Source organism: Erpetoichthys calabaricus, chromosome 5 (assembly GCF_900747795.2).
Source record: "Erpetoichthys calabaricus chromosome 5, fErpCal1.3, whole genome shotgun sequence".
NCBI classification, from domain to species: Eukaryota; Metazoa; Chordata; class Cladistia; order Polypteriformes; family Polypteridae; genus Erpetoichthys; species Erpetoichthys calabaricus.
The window spans coordinates 41,846,957-41,868,694 of record NC_041398.2 but is presented as its reverse complement, the minus strand read 5'-3'; the positions used below and the strand labels follow the sequence as shown (position 1 = coordinate 41,868,694).

General features: G+C 37.9%; 1 protein-coding gene across 9 annotated transcripts in view; it reads left to right on the top strand.

Annotated features, from left to right (window-relative positions):
- dysf (dysferlin, limb girdle muscular dystrophy 2B (autosomal recessive)) overlaps positions 1–21,738 on the top strand; it is a 311,739-nt gene that overhangs the window by 199,459 nt on the left and 90,542 nt on the right. For 8 of the 9 annotated variants that reach the window (XM_051928469.1, XM_051928467.1, XM_051928471.1 and 5 more), the window contains 5 exons: positions 1,064–1,105; positions 3,665–3,766; positions 8,641–8,802; positions 13,234–13,399; positions 17,010–17,083. In XM_051928469.1, coding sequence (XP_051784429.1) covers positions 1,064–1,105; positions 3,665–3,766; positions 8,641–8,802; positions 13,234–13,399; positions 17,010–17,083 — 546 coding nt within the window. The remainder of the gene's footprint in view (positions 1–1,063; positions 1,106–3,664; positions 3,767–8,640; positions 8,803–13,233; positions 13,400–17,009; positions 17,084–21,738) is intronic. The other variant, XM_051928470.1, reaches the window with a different exon arrangement.

Below are 21,738 nucleotides of genomic sequence, written 5' to 3'. Positions count from 1 at the left end.
TAATTTTGGATTATTTTTAAATTTTAAAAATTTGTCCTTCAAACTTAAACTTTCTTACATTACGACTTCATGACCTCAGAAGTTATGGTCAGGGCTAATCACAGCTTCATCTCCAGTACTGTATATTTTACGGCTGAATTAACTTCTTGCCTCCCATAGGTTAGGAGAAAGAACTTCATTCAAGGTGACAGTGCCACTAGTCACAGAGCACATGTGGTTACAGTTAACATTAGAATGTAGTGATCATAAGATGCCATGCCGTCTCCATCACCATAGCTGAATCTAATCCAGCATTTGAGGAATGCTATCTGATGCAATTCTGTTCAGATTTGATTGACATTGTAAGAATGCTGCCAGATCTCTGTAACAGGCAATTTTTCCTCTCCTCTCATTGACTTTTTATTCATGGCTCCTGCTTTTAGGCTACTGATGGTTTAAAGTTATATGTTTGTTGTATGTAATACAGTGAAGATTATTTCTTTATGTCAGCATTCAAAATGGTAACTGAATATGCCAGCCAGTGTAGTAATATCTGTATAAAGGATCTCCCTTGCTCCTGTCTTTCTGATGAAGTACTTGAAATTTCACCTTTTAACTGTAAAAAGCAACAGCCTGATAAGGTCATCAAATATGGCAATGTGGTTAAAACTGACATATAGGATTAGCATCAACCTTGCTCCTCATATACTAAGTAATTTTATTTATATAGCACTTCTCAAGAATAAATGTCTCAGAGTGCTTTACAGACACTCACAGAAACGAGAATTAATAAATTAAAACCAGGATAAAAATGCATAGAAAATAAATAATGTGAAGAAGCCGAAATTGAGTGTAGCTCAATAAAACTCACCAATGCATATGTGAAGATGTGAGATGCTGCATTTAGCATTTAAAATATGATATCTGTCCCCAAGTCATTTGTTTCCACTGATGGCACCAGAGCAAGTGTAAAAAGACAATCATCTGCAAAGAATGACTAGTGGTGTAACTGGTTCTTGTCTTTTATCTCTTTGTTTATTTCTCCTCTCTTTTTCTGGCCTCTTGGACTGTTTTGGGAGTTCAGCTGTGTATTCCTGGTTTCTTCCATGAAAATCTTCAGCAATGGGTACTTTATGTCTTTCTTTCCTGTGCAACAACCTCTTTAAAATTATCTTTTTACCTCATTAACCTTATTCTATTATTTAGCTGGCTACATTTACACATTTCTTCTTTTTTTAATTACTATCTCACAGCACATCTTGTCCTTCTCTCTCATGGAAGTTCTATCTTTCTCCCACACAGCCCACCTTATCCAGTCCCTCATTCACATAACATAAGAAGCTCTTATCCTCCTCTTGCATATCACACCTAATGCCATTTTTTTAGTACAGCCCACCTGATCATTTTAATTATCATTGCAGTCCATGTCCTTCTCTCTTTCTCTCAGCATTTCCCATCCTTCTCCTCTCACAATACATAAATGGCCATTATCTTCATCCCTTACAGCACATACAATGTTCAGATAACATCATTCCTATTTCCGCTGTCATGGGTATGGAAGTCCAGTTTTCCTCAGTCTCACAACACTTATTCACTCTTGCCCTGTTTAAACACAATTGACCACATTCTTAAGTGACGACACACCTAGTCTTTCAATCCCAGAGCAGTTCCAATTCTTCAACACCTTCACAGTGTATGAGATCTTTGTATTTTCTTATTTCTACTCTCATCCTCCTCCTCCTGTACAGTACATATGACCTAGGTCAGTGGTTCTCAATCTGTTGGGTGGGCCCCCCAGGGGGGCGCAAAGTAACAAAAAGGGGGGCGTGAAGATGTGACAAAAAGAAAACAAGAATCGAAAAAATGAAAAATACATCTATTGAAACCAAAACAAATTAACTTAAACTACATTCTGATACTAGAAAAATAAATATAGAGTTAGATAACCCTGCGCTGGGCTGACGCCCTGCCTGGGGTTTGTTTCCTGCCTTGTGCCCTGTGTTGGCTGGGATTGGCTCCAGCAGACCCCCATGACCCTGCAGTTAGGATATAGCGGGTTGGATAATGGATGGACGAGTTAGATAAATGTCGATAAAAGTTAAGTAGGTATAATAAAATATGCATCTATGATATATCATTAATTAAAAAAGAGCAAATTGGTATTAGTGGGCTCCTTTCAAAAAAAATGTTAGTGGGGCACGATTAAAACTGTTATGAAAACTCGGGTCGCAAATAATTAAAGGTTGAGAAACGCTGACCTAGGTGATCATTATTTTCTGTTATATGATTTCAAATCATTGTGTGTGAGATCAATTCACCAAGTTCAACTTTTTAATTACTCCTAGTATCTCTTAGAGAACTTCACAGGGTTCTCCTATTGTATGTTTTAGCTCCCTCAGCTGATGGCACTCCTAGTTTTGCTAATTTCACACAATGAAGCAAGTCCTGCTCTATACCCACAACATGCACTTCTTATTCACATTATTCACTGCCTGTTTTTCCATCTCGCAATGTGATATGATTTCTTGCATTGTCTTTTGGCCATCCAGATTTACTGCTGCATGTTAGGCGTGTTTTAGTTTTCTTCAGATTTTCTTTTTTAAAGATAATTTTTCTTTTAGTGTCAGTCATATTTTCTGTTGCCTGTTAACCATGGATGTAAAACGCATGGTCAGCTTAGAATTGCTTTCTCTTTGAATGCTTTTTTTTTTTTACCCTTTTTTAATTTTGAATGTTATGTATAAAAAGTGCTTCAAGTGCAGTTATTAATAGGATATAAGAGACTTTATAACATTTCATAAGATTTTCTGTAGAAGGTCAGTCAGTCAGTCATTTCCAACCCGCTATATCCTAACATAGGGTCACGGGGGTCTGCTGGAGCCAATCCCAGCCAACACAGGGTGCATGGCAGGAACAAATACCGGGCAGGGTGCCAGCCCTCCACAGGGCACACACACACACACCCACACACCAAGCACACACTAGGGACAATTTAGGATTGCCAATGCACCTAACCTGCATGTCTTTGGACTGTGGGAGGAAACTGGAGCACCCGGAGGTATGACAATAAATTCCTCTGTCACACATATGCAGAAAGGAAGGAAGCCTCACACAGTAATAGGATGTATCAAAGTCAAAGTAAAACAGAATTTGTCCACCCTCTGTGGTCTATCTCATAAACTTCTTGAATTCTTAAGTGGTAAGTTTGCTCTGGCTTCCCAACACAACACTGCTATTTCATTTATTTAAATTCATCCATAACAATTGTTTTCACTCTTTTCTCTCTCAGTCCCAATGTTAGCTTGAAAATGTTAAAAAGTAGGCCATTGTAAATTGAGAATACAGATCAGAGTTACATCTATCTGGGCCACTTTATACTTGGAGAACATTATGTAACATTCATCTCCATGATGTGTTAGCAGCCTCCTTCAGCGGCAGAATTCCCATAAGTAAACATTTACAATTGTCATAGCTGTTAGGAGCTGCTGATTGTTTTCAATTAATAAAAAAAGTCTTCTTTATCTTGTCTGTAATGTGTAATGCAGTTGTCTCCTAACACCTCAGCTTGTATTATGCATTTTTTGTGTTTGCATGCATTTTTAAATGTTGCATAATGAAACCAGAAGTGCTGTGTCTTTCATCCAAGGATTATGTGTTCTTAGTAGGCCTTTTCTTTTGTCCTCAGCCTGCAGATTCCAGCCTTCCTCCTCCTCCACCTCTGAAGGAGCCCAACGTTTTCATGGTGCCACAGGGCATCAAGCCTGTCCTGCAGCGCACAGGCATTGAGGTACATATAAAAAGAAAAGTCATGAAGAAAAGTGAAAAGCTTGGAGATTTTTTATGGGCAGATTAAGGACATGTGTGACACTGCTTGCCAGAGGAGCTCCCTTGGCTTACATTCAGTGGAATCAGAAAGTATTCAGAATCCTACACTTTCAGAACATGTTATTGTATTTTACAGTAGATTTAATTTTAATTGGTTTACCGTTTTTGCTCATAATACTACACTCAACAATCCATAATGACAACATGTTTTGAGAAAAGTGTGCAAATCTATTAAGAATAAAAAAAAGTGAAGAAGTCTGAATACTTTATGAATTCAATGTACATTTTCCTTGTAGTTTGTGTACTTTTACTGTATATAATATCTGGAATGGGCCAGTGTCTTGTTTAGGGTTATTTTCCAACTTCCATATCAGATGCTGCCTGCCTGTGACCCTGAATAGGACTGTGCTGGTTTGAGAATGTTATTTCGCGATAATGAAATATTGCAGTATATTTCATTGCTTTATTTATTAATTATTTAATCCAACACTTGACACGGGCGCCTGTTTTATTTGCAGGTGGTCCCTGTAATTTTTTTTATTGTTCTTTGTTTCACATTCTTAGATTTAATATTTGACTACAAAGACGTTCACAGAGCATGTAGTCTATTCCGCGGAGTATAGACTTCTACACCTTCATGGTATTTGCTTTTGGAATCCTAATGTTTCCATCATATCCCTTTTCAGCCAGAGGTCTTTGTTTTAACATATGCATTTCTGTCTTAAAATTTGTTAACCTCCTTGAAGAAAACATTTATGTCACTTTGAACTCACACTCTGCTGAGTAAACATTGTCAGGTAGTATGATGTTTACGTGCTTGAAATTGACATCCCGCTCATTCTAAGCACTACTTGAGTGGCTCATCAATCTACTGATAAGACAATGACAGCCAACTGTATTTCATTGACCAATATGTCTTCAGTATTTGGTTCCATGTATTCATTCATTGAGTGGGTGCAGTAAGCACCAGGCTACGCAACTGGATTAGACTTGAGCTGCAATTGACTTGAGATGGCATTTAGTCTAGATGTGGGTGTTGAGGGGCTACCCTTGAATTTGGATCACTTGACCACTTGGTGTTTGATTAAATAAAGCATGAAGACATTTTAAATATTTTAAGAAATCTACTACTTGATGGCAAAGAGATGGATTAGTAATAAATCTATACTAAGAACAAAGAGCAGCTATAAGTATCAATGGTGAATTTGGAGAATGGAAGGTATTAAGTAGAGAAGTACGACAAGGTTGTGTTCTTTAATCTGATACTTTCTCATTGTACAGCAAAATGATTCTAAGAGGCATTGAAAAAAATGAAAGGAATAAGTGTAGGATTGTCAATGGTACCCATTTGCAATGATACTGTATTTATTGTTGAATGTGAACAAGAACTACAGGAAATGGTAAATGAAGTAACGAGAAGGGACTAACATTAATTTGCCAGGTAAAAGTAAGATCTGAAAGTATTGATCATGTGACATTCCAGTTTGCCTTCACGCTCCTTGACAGCTTGAACCTGGAAGTCCTCAATAGTTATACATCACACACAGTCAAGAGGTGGTGCAAAGTGTTTCAGTGCTTCATTTTCAAACAAAGTGTCCAAATCAAAGTGCAAGTAATGTACTTGTCTTCATTAAAAAGTTATTTATAGATCCAATAAAAAAGGTTAAAATCTAGAGACAGTTCTTCACTTCTTATAAACATGATCCCCAACGCTAAAATCTGGTATCTCCTCTGTTTATCTCATCCAGGCCTTGGGGCAAGAGGAGATACCCACTCACAGGTGAAGTCAGCCATTAATATCTGGCTCGTGTCCCAAAAGCCAGCCAGCACGCCACACACACATATGTATCCCCCTGTCAGCCCTTGTCAACCTAAAGGAGATAACGGGCCTCTCCTACATCCAAACATTACACTGTATGAGCACATTTCCTCATGCCCATCAGTAGTGCACAAGGCAGGACCAAACCCTGAACAAGGCGCTAGTCCATTGCAGTGCGAACAACACACACACTACACACACAACACACCCACACACACTAGGACCAATTTGCCTAACCTGCATGTCTTTGGACAGTGGGAGGAAACCCATGCAGACATGGGGAGAACATTCAAACTTCATGCAGGGAGGACCCAGGCTGTGAAACCTGGTCTTCTTAATGCATGACAGCAGCACACTGCCACTGTGCTACCCTTAGTTCCAAATGCATTAACATAAATGGAAGTGAACATCATCTATCCACTAAAATTGTTGAAATATGGCTAGTGGACAACAGAGGTTATGAAAACCATTGTCTATGTACTATGTACTTCTTACCACCATTATGCAGAATAATAACTTTAATATGTGCTGTGTGTACTGTGCTAACATGGCTATTTCATCATAATGATTAAAGTAATTACATAGAGTAGCATTGCAACAGCAGCTAGTATAGAAATCAGACAGTCAGACGCAGGTCATTTTAAGGGTAAAGTAGTGTTCCTCAGCAACTCAGACAATGTCAGTTTCATGGGATTGTCGATTTCTACTACCCATTGTCACACTCCAGTAATATGTAGACAAAGGCAAACACTAATGACTGGGCGAGGCTCTTCTTATGCTTTTTCTATAAAAGCTGAGCTTCTTCCTCAAATCCCCTTAATGCTTGTCAAAGGAACATGCTCTTCCTCCCTGCTGGACAGACTGCTGGCTACAACAACAACAACAACATTTATTTATAAAGCACATTTTCATACAAATTATGTAGCTCAAAGTGCTTTACAAGATGCAGAAAGAAAAAATATAAAAATAATATTAGGCAATACTAAGTAACAGAATACAGTAATGTCAGATGGCCAGGAGGACAGAAAAAACAAAAAAAACTCCAGACGGCTGGAGAAAAAAACAAAATCTGCAGGGATTCTGTGGCCACGAGACCACCCAGCATCCCCTGGGCATTCTACCTAACATAAATGATCTCAATCAGTCCTCATGATTTTCAGGTGGTGGTGGTGGCACAGATCACCACCACAGAAAAACGGAAAAAAAACAACAGAGAAAGTAGGGGTTAGTGCGGATTGTGAAGCCATGATAAAAATGATAATTAAATGCATAGTTAGAATATCAGGGTTACAATAAAATGTAGCTAAGAGAACACCATGTTAAAATAATGGGTTTTTAGCAGTTCTCCACCGTATTAGCCTGGTGAATTTCTATCGGTATGCTATTCCAGATTTTAGGAGCATAACAGCAGAAGGCCACCTCACCACTTCTTTTAAGTTTAGCTCTTGGAATTCTAAGCAGACACTCATTTGGAGATCTAAGGTTACGATTTGGAGTGTAAGGTGAAAGGCATTCTGAAATATCAGAATCAGAATCAGATTTATTGGCCAAGTATATGTACACATACAAGGAATTAGACTCCGTCCCTGATGCTGTGAGATTGACTTAAGAGTTCATGAGAGTGATGGCCTGAGGAAAGAAACTGTTCACATGTCTGGTAGTTTTGGCATACAGTGCTCTGTAGCGCCTACCAGAGGGAAGAAGTTGAAAAAGGTTGTAACCAGGGTGTGATGGGTCTGCAATGATGTTTTCTGCCCGTTTCCTGACTCGAGATCTGTATAAGTCTTGAATGGAGGGCAGATCAACACCAATGATTTTTTCTGCAATCCTGACTGTCCGTTGAAGTCTGTTCCTGTCCTGTTTTGTGGCTGAGCCAAACCAGACTGTGATAGATGAACAGAGAACAGACTGGATTACTGCAGAGTAAAATTGGATGAGCAGCTCCTGAGGCAGGTTGAACTTCCTGAGCTGGCGCAGGAAGTACAACCTCTGCTGGGCCTTTTTAACAATTGTGTTTATGTTTAGTTCCCACTTTAGGTCCTGGGAAATTGTGGATCCCAGAAACCTAAAGTTTTCCACAGCAGACACAATGCTGTTGAGTAGTGTGAGAGGGGGCAGCACTGGGGGGCTCCTCCTGAAGTCCACTGTCATCTCCACAGTTTTAAGCTTGTTCAGCTCCAGGTTGTTTTGACCGCACCAGAGGGCCAGCTGTTCGACCTCTCGTCTGTATACAGACTCGTCACTGTCCTTGATGAAGCCAATGACTGTCATATCATCTGCGAACTTCAGGATTTTAACAGAATGGTCTCTTGAGGTGCAGTCATATAAGATGGAGTGAGATTATTTAAGGCTTTGTAGACCATAAGCAGTATTTTAAAGTCAATTCTAAATGGCAGACGTAACCAATGTAGTGACATCCAAACTGGAGAGATGTGCTCGGATTTTCTTTTCCTAGTTAAGATTTCAGCAGCTGCATTCTGCACTAGTTGCAACCGATTGTCTTTTTTACAGTAGGTAGTCCTGAAAGGAGTGTGTTACAGTAATCTACTGTACTAGAATATTTTGTGAGAAATTCAGTAATGGTCAGTGAGTTATTTATAACATTATATAATATTATTTAAAATATAGATTTTCAGGCTTTCAGGGGATACAAATGGTTAATTTGGAGCTCCTGAATTCTCCATGATTACCCATATTTCACACCTTGACCTACTGTAGATGCACTATAAATGTTAGTGTCAATACCTAGCTAGATGTAGGTTTGTGTCTGCAACATTCTTGTTACTTTTTAAACCTGTGTTGGGAAACTACTGACAAAAAACACCAAATAATCAGGTCTTCAGGCCTTCCAAGGCTGACCTTGGCCTCATGGGAAGAAAGTGCTTTCTTCTCACCTCACCATAAGGAGTGTTTAAACAATGATTTCTTTTATATGATTTTACTCTGTCAATACAATGTGTGATAGTTCTCCTTTTTGCTGTGTTTTCAGGTCTAATCTGAGTTTATATCCTGTACAGATCCTTGCATGGGGAGTGCGAAACTTAAAACATTTCCAGTTAGCCAGTGTTTCATCACCCAGCCTTATGGTGGAATGTGGGGAAAAGATGGTTCAGTCATGTGTGATCCGCAACTGCAAGAAGAAGCCCAACTTTGATATCAATGTGCTTTTTATGGATGTGGTAAGTGTCTTGGAATATTAGATCAATTGACTCAATCGATTTTTATTAATAATGAATCAGACAGTTCTCTATACAATCCTAAGGGAGAATGGGTTTTAATGGTATTAAACAATTTCTTTCGTTTACTCCTGAATGGTGAATGGCTAAAAGGTACTTAACTGAATTTTTTGCCTTCTCTTAACCATATATAGTAACCCCATTTACACCATTAGCATGTACAGATATCTGGCAGCTTCTTCATAAGGTAGTGGAAGCTGATCAAGGGCTACAAACGTCTTCCATCTTATTTATCACAAGCGTATTGTTGGTGTTTTCAGCTCAACTGACTACATTCCTCAGTCTTATGTTGCAACTTTAGTGTCTGTAATTACCGTGATCTAACTGGTTTTGTACTGGAAAAAAAGGTTTATAGACTGCTATAACCTAAGTTTGAAATAATTTTTGTAACATTTTAGTTTAGGTACTGCAAAAATGCATCTGTTACTCATTTACTCTAATGCAGTGTTTCACAAACTCTGTCCTGGGGACCCCCTGTGGCTGCAGGTTTTTGTTCCAACCAGATTCCTAATCAGTGACAACACCTGATAACACTCATCTCAATTAATTAGCTGGTATTATTTTTCTTTTATCCTACATTCAGAAAAGCACTGCAGCATGATTTTTACATTTATAAGACATTTAGAAATATTTCTGCTTTTGCTATAGATTTAAATGCTTAATTCTCCTTTGTTGATTTCATCATATTTTCCCCTTTCTCTGGTATATTTTAATATATACAGTATATATATATATATATATTGTGAAGACTGGCTCGGACACAGACAGGCAGACATGTACATGTCACCCAACACACCTTTATTTAATTGACTATTTACAATGTTCCTGTGCCCACGTACCCCAAAGTCCTGGCCACAACACAATGCCTTCTTCAGGCCGCCTCCTTGTCTTCCTCCCGACGTCATCCTACTTCCTCCCAATTCTTGTTTATGACTGGAGGGAGGCGGCCCCTTTTATACACACCCGGATGTGCTCCAGGTGCACTCCGGGTGTCCCTTCTTCTCTTCCCCCCAGCACCTCCGGGTGTGGCGGAAGCGCTGGGGTCCAGGGTCCCCAAGGCATCAGGGCAACCCCTGGCGGTGGCCACGGGCCCCTACAGGGTAGAGCTTCCAAGCTCTGTACCTGTGGCCCCCAATACAACCAGGGCGGACGCCCCCTCGCATTCTGGAGGAAGAATGAGCTCTCCTCCTGTCCTCCTGGGCGTCCCGGCCGGGCATGAACTCCGTCCGGGAGCCACAATATATATATATATATTTGCAGCTGGAGATCCACAAAGGGAGAAAAAATGAATCACGTATCATAAGGTAGTTTTTTATTCCTGAGCTTTCAACCCCTGCCAGGGGTCTTCATCAGAGGATAATGCTTAGACTTACAAGAATCAAAGGCAATATATAGCAACACATTAAGTGGGGGGGGGGGAGATTGGGGGGTGGGGGAGGTGACTAAGTCAGTATGATCAAGGGGGGGGGGGGGTTGTATAGTTTATTTATTATGTACATGTTCTTCTTAAGTTAGCATATGCTGGATTTATGTCCAAGTGTCTGTTGATGGCGTTTTCATTTGATAGCCAAGACTCGGCCAACTCTCTGCCACTTTTAGTATTGGCCTTAAATTTTACTTTTACATTGTCCCAGTTGAATGTGTGTGTATATATATATATATATATATATATATATATATATATATATATATATATATATATATATATATATAACCAAACTTAGTTTTCTAATTTCCATATTGTTCCCAAAACACAGAACTTGGGAAATAACAGTTCACTTAATTAGCCCAGGAGTCCAATTAAACACAGAAGCTGGTTAGAACAAAAACCTACAGCCACAGGGGGACCCCAGGACCGAGTTTGAGAAACACTGCTCTAATGTAACAAGACCTTAACAAAGGCTACTTTGGTCTTCATGACAATTATAAAACATCAGTAGATGGATTATTGATCTTTGTGCAGTGTGGCATACTGACATGATGGTAAAATTGCTTGTTAATATGAAGGATTCACAGGTCTTATACTAAATATGTAACGTGAAGAGACATGCTTCTCAGTTAAGCTACCTCAGAGCACTCCAAAGTGAAATTTTGTTATTCAGTCACATTGCAGAGATGAATAAACACTTTACTGATGCTTTATAAGTGCTATGAAGACCCAATTAAGTATTTGTTAAGTTCTTGTTACATAATAGTGCATGAGTAATTGATGCATGTTTTCAGTACATAAATTAAAATGTTACCATAATTTCTTACTTCAGAGAAGTGCAACGGGTAATGTTGCCAACTCATAACACGAGAGGCTACGGGTCACTTCTGTGTTGATTTTACATGTTCCCTCTTAGGGTGACTTTCATTTGTGAACTCCTGCTTCCTCTAACATTTCAAAGATGTCCTCTCAATTTGTCTGTGAATGTGTATGTGAATGTATCATACCATGAACTGTCATTCCATCCAGGACTGGCTTTGACATTGAAACCCTGTTCTCTGAACATGCAGCAGCATCTTGTCATATTCATAACTGGACTTTTGTCACAATGTTCAGGATCTGTAATAGCATGGGTTGGACTCATCCCACATTGTACAGGCCTACAATTAGTGCCTACAATTTAATGACCAGGATTAGAGTCCTCTTATTTTTGCATAAGGTCCCTTCTACGACAGGTCCATTATATCTACATGCAATGATAGACAAGAAGCCCTCTGTTACTATTCAGTGAGACAAATTCTCACTGTTTATCATAGAGGCTCATTCTAGTGATACTCTTGAGAAGTCACTGAAAAAATACATGTTTAAATCTGCTTTAAATTAACATTTTAATTGGTACTAGCTCATTACCTGTTCAAAAGGTAATATAATTCATTTTGAAATATTTGATATCTCCTATGTATTCCAATTAATAATCAATAAGATACCCAGCCAGAGGAATGCCAATAAATGTAGGAAGGGAAAGATGAATTTTGAATGGTTAATTAATTATCATTTTTGCCTTTTGCAATACTGGTAATGAATCCAATGGTTCCTTCTTTAGTTACAGTACCTTACCTTTCTTTGTTGTAGAAGTGGGTCTCTAGCCATTAGACTTATATCAAGGTAATTGACGCACACTCGTTTTAAGGAACACAATAATACAATTTATTGATAAACACAAGGATTACAGAAAGGTGACAACTGCATATATATGTTGACATATAAGACAGGACACAGACAGACTAGTCAGACAAACACATAACATATAGACTAGATGTATACTTGCTGTTTAGAGTTTTGCTTTATCTTGGCACAGATTAATAGTTTTACAATACAATGCCTTTAAAGATGATATCCAATGTTGTGTAAGGTTGTTACTTTGTTACTGCTCTGAGTTCAAATGGAGGATTCTTCTTGCACTGGAGTGCACTCTTTGCTGCATGATTCTTTGTGTGTGGTGTGCAGTGCTTTCCTTTTCTGTATCATCTGCAACGTCATAGGAAACAGCATTACTCATTCTGGCACAGGAGTTTAGATGCTGAAGTTCCCTTCTTGAAGTGATGACTGCTTCTCAGCCTTCAGACTGACTCACTGGTTAGCTTGTCAAACTGAACTTCAGCTTTGGGTTCCATAAAGAGAGGAGAATTGTCAGTTTCAGCTCCTCCCAGAGGAGCAACAGATTTTTTAGTTTAAGAGAGCAGATTGCAAAAAGGTCATTGTGCAAACTTCTTCCTTACCTGAGAGAATCCCAGGGAGTTCAGTGAGTGTCCAGTGAATACCAAGGATGGTGTAGCAAGTTTTAAGGGAATGTTTAACTTCTCCTGGTTGGATTAAAGTCAGTTCTGGTTACAAAATTAGGTCTCCTTATAAGCAAGTCCTTCTGTCCATCACAGTTTTCCTTCATTGAGTTACAGCTCTGTGTTCTTGCTTGTTTCCATTTCGCGCTTTCTGGCTCAAGCACTTAATTTAGAAAGTCAGTGGGGGAAGGTCAGGGGGAAGGTGCAGCTTGATGTCTGTTAAATCTGTTGCCTTAACAGGCCTGGACTGCCACTAACGCCTAGCAGAATGGGAAATGCCAATTTTTTCCTCCAGTAACCTTGTGTGTCTGAACCTCTCTTCACTGGCTTTCCCTCTTCTCATAAAGTCTGCTTCTCAAACTCTGTCATTTTGAGGCACATCGCTCACCTCCTGTCCACTTTTATACATCTCCTTTTCGAAGATGATTGTACATTGTATGGACAGTTGAGTCACTAACCCTAACCCTTTTAAAATAAAGGTTTACAGACAGCCAAGACTTCAAAATGACCAAGGCCAGACTTTAAGTACTTTTATAAATCAAGATTGAGAATATCAGCAAGTTAAGTACATTTTTCTAAAAAACAGAATTTAATTGTTGTTTGCAGCTGCTGCCTTGTGAAAAGCTGTATAGTCCTCCGATTACAGTTAAGGTGATCGACAACAGGCAGTTTGGCAGAAAACCTGTCGTCGGGCAGTGTACCATCCGATCTTTAGAAGAATTCTACTGGGACCCCAACAGGACTGAGCGAGAGTATTATGAACTTCAGCCAGGTAAGTCCCCCAGAGTATGAGGCAAATTTGTGTAGAGTGTGCATATTTGAAAGAAAAAGGTAGTGTGTTAATGATTAGGAGTGTCATTAAAATGTCCTGCAGAATGATTCATAACTTTAAAAAGGGCTGAAGTTGTTTTAGGTTCCAAGAGGGTATGGAAACTTTTCCAAAAAGAATGAAACAGAGATATAAATCTTGCATGCAAATATAACATAAGACCTTGTATACAGTACAAATTTGGTCCAATAGGTCTGTTAGGGTATCTAACAGTCAAACTCTGGTGAGGCACCATAATGGGAAAAATGCTTAACAGAACCACCAACATTCCAATAGCTGCTCTTCCACTTAACAATGAGCAGCAAAGAGACCTCCAAAAGTATCTTGTATTCTAAGAAAACTGTCCCACTTCAAAATACAAAGCATCTTTGCTGCTTCATATAGCTTCACAGGTCTTGGTGTGACTCCCGTCTTAGGTGACATCAGGGACTGTAGATCAAGAGGGACTCTGCTGACTATGCTGGGGCATCCATACCTAACAGAAGGTAAAGATGACTGACTATGTAATGGAATGAACAAAGTCATGGAGGGGGGTGAAAGGCCAATGGAACTTCTTCTTGTTGGTGAGTGTCAGCAGAAGAAACATCCCTCATGGGATAAGACCAAGTACAGTTCTCAGTACAGAGCGCCGGTAGTCTGGAAACTTCCATGGCACCTTTTAATTCACAATGGCCTAAGGGGTATAGTATTTGAAGAGCCCACTAAGTACTATAACCATTTAGAAGTAATGCAGTGTAAAATACAGACCTGACCCCAGAAGTAGCACTAGTCTTATGTGCTATGCCAAATAAAGGAGGGCAATGCCACTCTGTCCTACAGTTCTTACATCTGAAACTTGAAACTGGTATAGAAAGACTATTGAAACAAGGCTATTTGTTAAAGGCACTATAATAATGATTGTTGGTTGAACTGTGCAGATTAGATTAATCAAGGACTAATCTGGTGATTACTCATTGTGATTTAGAATGTGCAAATCTAAGAATGTGCCTTGCAGTTGATAATTAGGTATGTCACCATCTCATTGTGACTGATGCTGCCAGGATAGGTGGTGACCTTTAAGATCCTGAACTGGGTTAAGTGTGTTTAATAATAAATAGATAAAAGACCCTTTGAAATAAACCATTACAAACTATTTTTTTTTGACTTAGAGACTGTTCATAAAATAACAGCAAGCAAATCCTTGCAGGGTCAAAGATGAACTTCTCTGTGGATGTTCCTCATATAATAATCTCACAATAATAACTGTCAAGTTTCAAACTTATGTGTGAAATATTGTTGGAAAGAACACACTGGTCCCATTGCCTGCCCAGACAGAGTACGCCCTATTTTAAAGTATGTGTCCCTTTTGTGCTGCCAGCCTCAGAATCTTCCAAAGTCTCTTTTGAATTCCCAGTCTTTTTCCTGCAGATTTTTGTTTACTGCTGATCTACTCCATCTTGTTTAGAGATTTATTTCCCATTCCACTCGGTCCTGCTAGTCCACAATCTTTTGATTTGGCCTCTTCCCCAGATTCTTGAATAACTTGGACAGTCCTGACCTATCAGCACCTCCAGTGTTTGAAATTTAAAAAAGTCTACACTGCTTTATGTTTCTCGAGCTAACTCATCCATTAGGTGATGCATACAACAACGTGCTTTTATAAGCAATTATTCAGGCTTTAGTTTATGCATAGTTAAAATGATCACAAAATATCTTACGCTGTAATATTTCAATCATTTTCATAGCTCAGTTAATAGAATTTTTTTGAACCACTTGCTGAGCAATTATCCAACAATTGGTGTTTTGTGTATGTAAAACAGCCAAATTTGTGCCCATTTGTAAATCCTTTGTGCGTAGAAGAAATGGCTTGGGCATAACTCTTCATTCAAACAATTTTTCATGAAATCATGTATGATTTTCTAAAGACTAAAATGTCTACTTGCATTTCCATGCCTCTTTAGCCTATAAAACCATCATTTTTCTTTCCAACCTATGTGAAATGTCACACAACCTCCTTCAGTTAAAATGCAAAACCTGTCAGCTTCACAGATAGTTTCTGTTTATACAACTAATGAAACTTGCAGTCATCCCAACTCCTGCCCAACAATTGGGCAGTACAGTAGGTACCAACCATGAAAAACAGTCTGTTTAAAAAGAGAAAAGCACAACTGGCATCCAAAACAGAAATTCAGAGGTGAGACAACTCCAGTATAAAATGCATTTTTATGGTAACTTTAGTACTCCCAGGGCAGTGGATAAAACTTAAAAATATTTGAAAACAACTCTTCTTTGAGACAGTGTGAAGGGTAGAGCCTGCAGCATAGATGACAACTAATTTTTTTCTTATTTGACTGTAACAATTATAATAAACCATTAAACTCTTAAATACATTCATGCATTTGGCAACATATTTTTTAAAAGGGTGGATTCTGTGTGTACAACATGTATTGTATTTCATCACAATGCTTGCTATTTTTTCCCTTGGGTTTAGTAATGTCTTTTCTTTGAGATAAGGAAAAAGAAACACTGAAGAAGAAAGAAGATAAGAGACATGACATTACGGTGACAAACCTAATGAAAGCTAAATAGTGAAAACATCCTTCACTTTCTTTCCTTTTTAGCATGGAAATAGCCTTTAATTTTTTTCCTTTGCCAATTCATACAGATACAGCCCTGCACTGTCTGTTATGTTGTTTCACCTAACAGAAAAAAGCAACACACATAGCCAAATGGGCTTTTGTCATAATATGTTTCCATCAATCATCAAATATCTAAAGGTGTGGAATTGTACCCTCAGACCTGAATCATTTGGGAAAAATACCCTCAACATATAACTATCTGACCCTGCCTACTCATGCAAATTAAGGACCAATTGACCAATCACAGGAAAGATGTTCAAGGATGTTTGCAGTTTGGGCATAGGAAGGTTGGCAATATGGTGACAATTTGCTTACTTGAAGTGGACTGATCAAAATTGGGTGGGATTTTGTTAGACTGGTTGAGATTTTTGATTGGTCTGTAAAGTGTCTGTGAGTTCTGGAAACCTTAACAGCAACAGCCCCTTGTAATTCTTTAAATCAGTGGTATTTTAGAAACATTGAATGAATTGGAAAAGGAAAATTCTGTAAGTCTGAATGGCCTGTTGAACTTGAGTCCTTTTTTTGGGATGGCTCCAACCCTTTATTCAAGTTTTGCTGGACTATGCCTGGTGTTATCATGGAAGAAACAGTTAAAGAAAATGAATGGATGGATGTACAAATCAGTTTACACAGACATTCATTTATTGTAGTGCTTATCATAGTGAGCAGTTTCATAAAACTCTTTAGAGAGCAATTACCCTTTCAGTGTGGCTTTTTATGTAAAGTTCCTTTCAATTTACAAAGTAATTGGCTGATTTTTAAAGTAGCATATTTGCAGTTCCTCAGTTTGTTTTATAGGGTTACAGATTGGAATCACACATTGGCAAATATTGCAGAGTGACTACATGGAGCAGAAAACAAACCATAGACACATTTCAAATAGGACATAGCTTACCCTTTCCCTTGTGATCCCAGTGAACGTCTCTGTGTTTCAGATGAGGTGAGTCTTACCCCTCGAGATGAGGTCCTCATTGACATCGATGATAAGGAGCCACTTATTAGAGACCAGGTGAGTGTTTTCTGTCTGTAATACTGAACAAGAACTTTTCACTGTCACGCATATGAGCCTGGCCTAAATGAAAACATAACAGCCTTGGCTTTGTTTCTGCTAGAGTGGAGTCACGTCATTTCCAATAATGTTCATTTACAGTGATATAAGGATGGGTGAAAGATTTAAAGGAATGACTTAAAAATAAATGCCAGAATTTTTCAGTGAGCACTTTGGGTCATTGGTTTAATCAAAACCTCTGTTTGTTTTCAATCAGTTCTAATCAGCATAGCTCAATCATTTCTGTAAGGCTGTTTTATCCTCTGAATAAAATTATTTTTCTACATTTTTTTACATTATTGAATATTTAAGGAAAGCACCAAGAAAGGGAATAGTAACCAATAATTCATTTTAACTTACATTTTTGCATTGCACTTTTCCCTGAGTACAGACTCAGAGCTTTTGCACAAATGCATCGCTATAATGCGGTAATGCTAAAATAGATGATGTACGTTTAAGGTATGCATCACTGATATACATGAACACACTAATTACAGTAAATACACAGTATAACTGACCTACTTGTGTTAGATTAAGAAACAAATCATGGCAATATTAATCCATTAACATTATAATTGAGTTGTGGCCACAAAGGAGGAAACAAAAACAAAAACCCCAATCAGCAAACATAAACCTCCAGGATGTCCATGGTCAGTTATTACAGAATAAGTCATAGACATTGTTAGCAGTCTAACTGGCCAGCCCTTCCAGTGGTGGACATTCCACAATACTATTGTTGTGAAAAAGGAGCTTTGCAACAGTTAATGTTAATTGTTTCCATTATTCTGTTACCGTGACTTTTCTTGTTAGGGACGTCTGAATTATTGTTGCCTGACACTCTCTTTCTGTGCCTTTTGATGGTATTTTTATTTTGTACATTTATTTTGTTGAATAATCTTTTTGACTTCCTGGTTCTGACCTTAGCTTAGTTATTTCATCCTGATTTTGATTGTCCTTGGAAGCAACCTTATTTCTCTGTCTCTAAATACATAATAATGTAAAGATTCACTTCTTTGGTGAATCATTGTAAATTTAAGTATATGCTGGGGAGTCTAATGAGCATATTCAGTTCTTTCATCATTGAATTCCAAAACTCCTGATATCTGTAGTGTCACTTCCCATGGTAATATAGTAGTGAATTAGCAGACTACAGAAGAGTTGGTGGTCTGTAACAGCTCATTATGCTCATTTACATTTTTGTGCACTGGGAATAGCTAATCAGCAGCTCTCAGCAGGGTATGCTAGACTAAATTAATGAGTATTCAGTTTGAATTTAAATACACTGAGAGCAAAGATTCATCTCTTACATAAGCCAACAAACTGTTCAACAGCTTCGGAGCTCTATAGCTAAAAGCTTGACCTTTTCCTATTTTATTAGAATATTAGAATATTTAGGACTTCTGGGTCTTGAGATTGAAAGATATACTCTAGCATGTGTATGTTTTTAAGTAAGATATGTAAGCAAGACTTGGGAAGTCTAAAGCTTTATATGTATGTAAGAAGAAGGATTTTGATATTACCTCTAAAGTTAACTGGAAGCAAGTATAATGACTTTAGAACTAGAGTTATGTGGATATACAGTACTTTGTATTTCTAGTAATTATTTCTGCAGCAGCTTTTTAATTTAATGCATGATTTCATTTTACTGTACCCTTCATGGTTGGAAAATTGTTTCATTTTCTGATATTTATAAACTTATAAGCAAATTTTAGTTAGTGTTGTCATACAATATGTGTAGATGGACTGGTGTCAAAGATATTAATTTAATTGGGTGCTGAGTTAATTAAATGAAAAGCTGAGAATCATATGCATATGAGTGAGTAGTGAGTGAGTATTATTTTTTTTTCTAATAACTCTTAGGAGCATCATCTAAAATAAAAACCATAATGGTGTGAGCAGTGGGCCCAAAGACATATCATATCTAACTTCGGAATGTAATACTGGAGTACCGTCAGAACATTTCTATACATGTTGAAACCATTTTTTATTAAGTATGAAGTAAACCATGAAGACACAGTGCCTAAGGGTACAACATCATTTTCAAGTCTGTGTAACAGAATAGTGTAGTCAGTGGTTTCCACGATAGCAGTAGCGTTTCCTCCATCAGAAGAAATCAAAAGCATTTCAGTAGCATTTCCTCCATTAAAAGATATCAAAATGTCTTTTTCAACACTGCATGATGCTGTTTCAGTAGTGTAACTAGTGCAAAAGCCACACTGTCAACAAATACATTGGCCTCACACCCCTCCACATGCTTACTTCATGTGCACCCCACCCACCTGGTAGAGATAACAGAAGCCAGCACCCCAGCTTCCATAACTCATATAGTTTACTGGAATGCCCATACATTTAATATTAGTGGACAGGTGAAGTAAAGAATTTAGAATTAAAGAGGAAGAATAAGAGAAAGAGTGAGAATAACTACTTTTTCCACTTTTCCAGATATCTGAAAGGGCTACTTGTAGCATTAATATTCTTAGAGATAGATGATAAGCTTTACCATTGTGAACATAAACATGTGTCCACATGTGCGTGGGGAATGTTGAACTGCCAACCCAAACAAAATACACAAAACTGCAGATAGTTATTGACTTTTCCTAGTATATATTATTATAGTGTCATTTTGTTGGCCTTCAATTTATGTTCATGAGATACTACTTTAATTACATGAGAATTTGCAGCTAACAAAAAATGAGAACATTTTAAAATACTTTATGAATGTTATAACCAAAAAATGAGGCTAATGTTCACCGATTTTATAAAGGAGACAGGGAAAAAACATAAAACTCAATGAAATTTAACAGTTATTTATTACAAAGAATTAAGAAAAAAGCAATCCAGGAAAAAGTGCAGAAGTAGGTTTTGTCATAAAGATAAAAACCTAAAAACAACAAATCCAACAAGCAGTAAACCAGTATCAGTAGCTAAGTGGTCAAAACCATAAATTCCAAACACAAATAAGTAAATCCAAAATCAGGAGTCAAAAACCTGCAATGCCCAAGGTACAGTAACAACCCTGGCAGAAATATAACAATAGCCAGTCACAAGAAGGAAGGTTTGCACCATTGATGTATTATGATGTCTTTGCACAAGGCAGCCTTGTAGTTTTAAAATACTTCTGACTGCAAGGGGTCTAGCAGTATGCCCCTATAATCAGTACATGCATAGTGAACTCTATGGACATTAATTACTGCCTTTTTCTCAATTAGACGTAAGTAAAAACTGGTGTAATAATTTCTGTATGAGGGTAGAGTTGACTACAAATCAACAGATAACAGAGTTGGATAATGAATTGTAATAGATGAACAGAAAGATAACAACTGTGGCACACAGGAAACTGTAGCCTAATGACAGTTTGTGTTTGGCTGGAGGAAAAACACAGATACACGCTTCATTTCTTTTCTGTTGCTTTCTTCTCCATTTAGCAGATGAAGAAAATACTGAAAGAAACACAAGATAATAAATAATATCTTGCTTTACATGAAAATGGAGTGAATTCTCAAGTGGATTCAATTGTGTTCTTCCACAACCTATGGTACATTAGGAAAGCCCAGAGTGGGTTTTGGTCTGGAATAACATGGCTAATAGGTTTTGATTTCTGTGTAAAACACATCAAGCCATGTTTGCATAGGGGTCTTTGCCCATATTGATCAAGCGTCTCAGGATAGAAAAACGGTTCAAACTGGCTCAAAATTTTCAGAGTGATGCAAATCTGGTCATACTCTTAGGCATTTTATCATTTTTCCTATTTTGGGAAACTTCATCAGGATTTAGGAGAGCTCAAAAGTAAACTCTGTAGGAGCTGCCAGAAGATGGTGTTCAGGAAGAGAGTGGCATGCACATCCTGAAAAAACACTAAATGCTTTGAAAATATTGGACAATAATGAACTCATAAGAAGAAGCTGAGATTGAATAATTTTTATAACAAGTCTCGCTCATTACATGATTGATCCATCTACAAATAAAAATTATTTTATTTTATTAAATAAAATAATTTCATCTATCAGATGAAATGAAAGTGCTGGCAATGTTTTGACCACAAGGAAAATGCAGTTTTGCAGTAATTATGGTTTGGGTATGTTACAAACAAGCATTTCTTGAATTTTGCACCAAACTTTAAAATCCCTTACAATGTGTGAGGTAAAAGGCAAATTTGAACATTTCCCTACTACTCCATGTAAGGTAATGTTTGAGCAAGCTGCATTCATGCAAATATAATCAGCATACACATAAAGATCATTGCCCCAAGTTAGATGAGCACACATATTTAAATCAAAGGGAGTGTCACAGTATCAATTCATAGGCTGTCATGGATGCAGATTGTATCATAGTGGCCAGCATATTACCCTGAAGACAACCCAGGTTAGATGGGTGACTGACTGCGAAATGTCACACATGCATGCAGAGCTTTTCATTTCTTGAACTGCTGGAACATTTTACAATCCTGGGAAGGTACATGAACACTTCTGGGCTATTAGATAAATCTAGTCTTGCAGAGATAAGAGGGGATCTTGGACACAGACACGGCACATGACTCTGGAAGACAAATAGAACTCTGGGAGCGTGACCACAGCTAATAGTCATTGCTAGTTTCAGTATAATAGTTACTTTATGAG